The sequence below is a fragment of the Bactrocera tryoni genome, chromosome 2, assembly GCF_016617805.1.
Source record: "Bactrocera tryoni isolate S06 chromosome 2, CSIRO_BtryS06_freeze2, whole genome shotgun sequence".
Lineage (NCBI taxonomy): Eukaryota > Metazoa > Arthropoda > Insecta > Diptera > Tephritidae > Bactrocera > Bactrocera tryoni.
In genome coordinates, this window is record NC_052500.1 from 8,070,266 (window position 1) to 8,077,285 (window position 7,020).

The 7,020-nt window shown below is 32.0% G+C and overlaps 1 protein-coding gene across 3 annotated transcripts in view; it reads right to left on the reverse strand.

The window, feature by feature from the left end:
* LOC120768995 (dedicator of cytokinesis protein 9) overlaps positions 1 to 6,495 on the reverse strand; it is a 70,460-nt gene extending 63,965 nt beyond the window's left edge. For 2 of the 3 annotated variants that reach the window (XM_040095829.1, XM_040095830.1), the window contains exon 1: positions 5,191 to 6,495. In XM_040095829.1, the coding sequence (XP_039951763.1) occupies positions 5,191 to 5,295 (105 nt within the window). In that variant the 5' untranslated portion in view covers positions 5,296 to 6,495. The remainder of the gene's footprint in view (positions 1 to 5,190) is intronic. The other variant, XM_040095828.1, reaches the window with a different exon arrangement.
* Between the last annotated feature and the right edge of the window lie 525 nt (positions 6,496 to 7,020).

A 7,020-nucleotide genomic window follows, 5' to 3' on the forward strand; every position in this document is an offset into this window, starting at 1 on the left:
AAAACAATCCCAGTTTTATTTTACACTTTTTTAGGTTATTCTTTATCAATTCATCGGATTATTGTCGCCTATAAGCAGAGAAGGTAGTAAAAAAAAATACAGTACAGTAAATTCTGCGAAAAGGATGTATTTTAGAAAGAAACTCAAAGTCAGAGAAATAATAGACTAAAACAAATGACTTTGTGGTTGCCAATTTATACATATTTGGGAGAGGGGTTTTAGTAACCAACAAGTGCCTTATACCGTTGCTGTGACGTCAGCTCTGATGTTGCGGAAGGCATTTTCGACCACCTCACTCGCAAAACCAAAAAAAAGCATAATTCTACGATTATTTGCATATTAAATATATAAACACTCCGCAGATAACATAGCCTCGAAATTAAGGTCTTTTAGACCAGGGTAGATAGTTTTTGAAAACAAAAAAAAAATACAATAGGCTGAAACTTAAAGGAAGCGAAAGATAAAACAACAAACATTAAGCGAAAAAATATTTACGGGCGATCTGAGGACGGTAAAAGGAAGGGCAGAGGTTGAATTTTTATGGGTTAAGAATGATTTATAGCGATTTCTGACAAAACTACCACTTCTATAGAAAAAAGTTATATGACAATGTTGTAAGCAATGAAAAAATCTATAACTTTTGTATAAAGACTTTTTTCACATAGCCTCAAAATTTATGTGAAAAACTCCCATAACCCAATTTTGGGTTTTTTGTTTTTATATTGTACACATTTTTTTCACGAAAATTTGTGGATACTTGCTTTCTAAAGTCCATAACAAATAATATTTTTTTCAATTTTCTCTAATATACCGACCTAATACCTAATCCTAATTTTCAATAGAAAAAAGTATATTAATTCTCGAAAATTAACCGGTATTTACAAATGCTTTAACCTCAATATATAAACTGATTTTAATCAAATCATTGAAGCTTTAACACATTGTAATAATAAATTCAAAAATACAAAAAAAACACCAAAAAATAAAAATAAATATTGTATACATATGTATGTACTTTATGTATGTATATATTATATTGTACCATTAACCATTAACGATTCGTACTTTCTGAGCTACAAAAAAAAACAGCAACAAAAATAATTCGCAAAATTTGTACCACTGAGGCATCCATTGACGCAGCAAAGCCATACTAATTCCAAATTTGTATATACATACATATGTACTGTATACATACATATGTATTATTATTATTATTATTATTTATTAGAGTAACATGAAATATTAAACTAACTTGAGTAAATACACACTAGCTACCAGGGCCTACGGTGCGATTAAAAGTTTACAATTTTTTTTTTTTATATACGAATGCTATTCTTATATTCCGAATTTAACATATTGATATTGTGATATATTTTATTTGGTTAAAATATATATGTATGTACATACATCTCTAAAATATTGCCCGAAATACTGAATGGAAAACGTAAAACTTAAAATAAAGTACAATTAAATTAAATAAAAGCACGCTACATACATACATACATATGTACATATATGTATACATATATGCCATGAATATATGTACTTAAAAATGTGTTCATAAATAATACAACTAATGTGGCTGGTATAAAAATAACAAAAACAATAGTTATGATCTATATGTATGAGTTTTAGTTCCATGGAACGCGCACAGCGTTGATTTTGTGATAATGATGCGTGAAACCTTGAAACTGGAATATTTAGTACAATGTTTGAAATTAGGCAATCGAAAAACAAAATAAGCAAAAGTAAAAAAAAATCTAGAACAGTGGAGAGATAAAATGTAGATTTTTAATTTAAAGTATATTTAATGAAATAATTTAATAGATAATTTAATTCATTTTTAAAATAACTGGGCGAAGAATATTAGAGAAAAAAAGTAGAAAATATTGTTGCTGATAATTCGATAAAAGATAGAAGAAATATTTTTTTTGCGAAAGCCAATAAAAATTATTAATCTTTAAGAAGAATCTTTAGTTTCTTCTAAGTTTGCCACAAAGCGGCAGTAAATGTCGGAGACTCTATGTATAAAGTATATGCTCTACATTTTGCACACGTCTTTTTCAGCTGATCGAACCACTATAGCGTATATGTAGCTGTCATACAAACAGACCCATCAAAATCAGGTCCTTGTATGGATAACTTATTTATTTGATACAATATCTTCAGGAATTTTACACAGATTATTGTCTAGGAGCAATGCTATACTCCCCAAACATATTTGTTCAGATCGGACCACTATAGCATATAGCTGCCATACAAACTGGCCGATGAAAATCAGAATAAAAGTATTTTTATATCCCTTTACGCTATAAAAAATAGACCTTTGGAAGATATTATAGCTTAACTGCAGCCATAGTTGATGTTCTTACTTGTTTTATTTTTATATGACAATCGCACCATTCCTTACTTTTCATTAACCTTTTGCTATTGGAATTCTACACAATTACACGCTTTAACCCAAAACCAAAATCTGTTACTTGTTCATAATATTAAGAAGCGTTAAGGCGAAGCAAATATGAATACATAAGCGCTTCAAAAATACACTTAAATATACATTTATTTCATATAATATGCTATATGTACATATGTATGTATATACAACAACATAATTAACATATAAAGATACTTTTCTTTGTATGTAAGCAACTAGAATACCTGGAACAATTCACGGACACTGTCTAGCTGCCTTAACGACCTTGGCGTCACATCAGCCAGAACCCATAAAAACCAAAAGGCAACCAAAGTAGCAAAGCAGAACAAGGAAGTACAAAAAAACTGCCGCTAGCGATAAGAAATGTGTAAAGTAAAAAACAATATTACGGATAATAAGTTTCCTGCTGTAGGTTTGCACTAAATATAACTTCCCACTTACTAACATATAAAAGGAAACAACATGTATTACAGATATGTATGCACACAAGAGATTATGAGAAATACGATGACTCATAGAAATTATGTTGTAGGAAACCTTTTTCTGAAATGTTGTTCGTTAACGATTTTTCTAACTTATAAATCCAGCTTATCATTTTTTCTAAGAAAACTAGAAAATAGCAGTACGATAACAATACATGCAAACATATGATCTGAAAATGCATATACTTTTTCTATGGCTAAAATATTGATTTTTATTTTCCTTTTCCGCTGTTTATTATTCGTTTTCCGAACATGCATATATATAAGTATACATTTTCATATAGAAGTATGTAGCTTCATCGCCCCCTTTTGTTTAACATCACTTTATTGGCTCTTAGCCAGCATCTTTGCACTCTTTCTCATTCTTATTAAACTGATGGTCTTGTTATAATTTTGTCCATTCCGCATTGTGCGTCATTTTTCGTAAACATTTGCCAGTTTGACTAAATTAGAAAACGAAACATGCACTTCGCTTCTTCGCTTTCTCCCATTGTCGCCACAGATTTTATAGCTACAATAGCTTGCTGGCTAATAGGTGTTCTTCCCCATGCTTTTCTACAACTTTTTTGCTGTATTTTATGCGCCAAGTGTCACTTTTTAGCTATTTTGGTCATATGTCGATCACTTTCAAAATTTTTCACTGACGTTTTGGTATTTTTACCTTTTTTTCTTTTTTTGCGTACTGCTCTTACGCACATTTCCACCGTTTACGCTTTTTTTTGTTATTATCATTTATGTATTTGAAGTATTTTACGGTATTTCGAGAATTTTTTATTCATACAGAGATATTTAATAGCTTGCTCCAAATTATTTGTTGTGGTCTGGGATTTAAAATGCAAATGTGTATTTGGCCTATCCGAGAGTTTACACTTTAGCAACAAAAATTACACAAAAGCTATTCAAATGTTTACAGTATTTCCTTGTTTTTTTTTAACGAAATTTATAAGAGAATCAGGCAGGGTATATGTATGTATTTGGTTATGATAGAGCTTGAGAACTAATTTGCGGTTTAATTAATTGGAAATAAATTATTAAGTAAATAAATAACGAAATATATTAAACAATTTTGGAGGCTATGCGTTGCCAAACTTTTCAAGTTATGTATTACTTGAGTTTGATCGACTAATTTGTATGACAATTACATATACATACATATATACATATAAATCCGATTGTAACGCAGTTTTAGGTAACAATCTAAGCTAAATTTAGTGCAGAAATCTTGTCAACTAAGGGATTTTTTCATACAAGAACTTTATTTTTATCGGTCAATTTGTATGGCAGTCCATATTCTATACTGGTCTAATCAGAACATTTGTTTGTAGAAGGTAGCGGTGGCTTACATAGACAAAAATTTGAGCTTAATTACGTGAAGATATCTTGCCAAACAAATAAATTTTCCTTACAAGAACTTGATTTTCTCTAGTTAGTTCATAGGGCAGTTATATGCTATAATGGTCCGATATCAAGAATTCTGACAAACGAGCAGATTCTTGAAGAGGAAACGTGTCAAAATTTCAGATCGATATCTAAAAAATATAATCTAATTATATCCCACGTCACATTGCTGCCCGGCCACAAAATTTCACTTCAAACTTTTAACTATCGAATTTGTATTGTTCCAAATTACATTTACTATATAATCTTCATATTTTCACTCCATTCGCAATAACTTTAATTTCATTTATTACATGTACATACATACATATACTAATTTTTCTGCAAACTATTTTTGTTTACCTCGCGTTTTGCTTTTGCAGAATACCAACGAGTTCATTGCCCTCTCGATCGGCACGCTTCCTATGCTGACAATTAAAATATATTAAATGCATTACGAAAGATTCTACGTTGTGTCTGTGTATAAATGTAGGTATGTATGCAATCAACTTTATCACCGCACCTAATGTCAAACGAAGTGGCCGGACGTGTAAACCGGCAGTCCAATCGGAATGAAAAGAAAAACAAAAGTGCAATGACAGTGTAGGTATGCACATATTTAAGCGAAAGTACATACGAGCACAAGAAAAATGTGACAACAATAACAAAATTGCAGGGTAGAGACCACAGACACACCCTTTCGCGAAGATGCAGCTCCGATGCAAAACGCATAGCAGGATGTGACAGCAAGTCATAATTTCATAACATAATATGGAGGTAAGTGCAAAATAGAAAAAAAAATATAAGGAACGGAAAGCTTGGCGAGGAAATTGTGCAATCATAAATACATTAATGTGTACCTGTAAAAATGTATGTAATATGTGTATAGTTACTTACCAGCGCTGTGCTCTGCCGCACCACCTGCGAGACGGAGTCGCGCAGCTGTGCTGCCATACCGGCTTTGTTGCTGTTTAGGACGCGTGAGAATTTGCGTTCGCTCATCTTGGCCACAAATCAAAAGCGAAGGCCAAGTTTGAAATAACTCGTAGAAGAACACAATCCAACAAGAATTTATACCAGTTTATAAATTCTTATAAAAACAAGTTACACACAAACAAAATGAAAATACATAGAAAAAACTCAAGTTCTTGGCAGATGGAATACAAGTTGAAAGGAAGAACACAGATGATGGCAAACACTGACGCAAACACACGGTCGTTTATGCAGATATGTACGAATATGCGCCGAATGTCAGCACGGCCTCCAACGAGTTGGTGACTTTTCGTATGTTGTTTTTGCGTTGTCAAATGCAGGGATACGTATACAACGTAGAGTATGACGTAGCTTTTCACTTTTATTTTTATTTCAGTAGCATTAAATTTGCGAATACAAATCTATTTTTATATAGCGCCACTACTTCCTTTAATTTATTTGCACTTATGTATGTATATATATGAATATCGGAACACGTGTGTTTGTATAGATATTTTCTGACACTCGTAAGGGGTCTACTGTGAGAATGACGCCCGGTCACTTTTTTGTTACTTTTATTTTATAGAACCCGATGAGTAATCTCACTGCTATTCCTGTGGGAGCCACACCGGCAAACCCATCACTTTAAAATAAACGCTTACTTTTAGTTTAGTAAACTCTTTTCACGATTATTTATTGATATCTACACTAGGGGCTCTGTACACATGGCTTGACATTTCGCGAAATTGTTGAAGGACAATGTAACCAGGCTGGAAAAAGCAAGCCACCCACTGGCTTCACTACATAGTTATATCACACACACACGCTCGCGTAAGGCGGCTTTTCCGTTGTTATACACAAAACACAATTGCTTTGCACCGCACAATTATAGAATTTGCGATTTTCGCGATTTCCAAAATAACTGCAAAATATTATTCCAATATATACAGAGACGTAAAGAATTCTATTCAGCACAAATTTAGCAGATGTAAATATTCTTAATATTTATTGCAAAGAACACAAAGTGAACCGCAATTTATTTCAATTGTAGCTAGCAACTCGTTGGCTTTAGCACATTTGTTTACAATTTTCGATTTTGTTTACTTTTTTACTCATCTTTCACATTTTGCATTGCAATTCAAATTCCAAACATTGATTCACCCACACACAAAAGTATATTTCAACAGACACAGCACAAAAAACTAATAAACTCGCACAAAATTTCCAATTTAACCGAATTGGTTGACGCGCGTTTTATGACTAAAAACCAATTCGCCGTCTAATCAGTGGTCAGAAAATTTCTTGTACGATATGAATGCAACACTGGGAACAGCTGTTTTTGAATGTGGAAGATAAGTACGGCAAAGATGCCAGAAGACACAGTCGCTTGCATGCATAGAATTGATTTCAAAATATAAATGATAAATTTGTATAATTCCTGAGGGTTTTTAATAAATATTAAAGTAAAATGTAATACACATAATTCGCTTGTAAAGTTTCTAATTACGCTTCTGTCTAACTCTAGTAAGTTTCTTTGAAAAGAAAATATGTCGCGAATGAATGCCTGTGCTTAAAAGCTTCTGCTGAAAACAACATTAAAATACATGCAGTAATTGTCGAAAGATGTGTAGAACGATACATAAAGGCTATAAATTAACACTATTAAGTATTTTATGATTTTTTTTTGCTTTATTTACTGTCTGCTCTAACTGTGGGTAAGGCTATTGCATGATTATGATTAGCATTTATACAAAT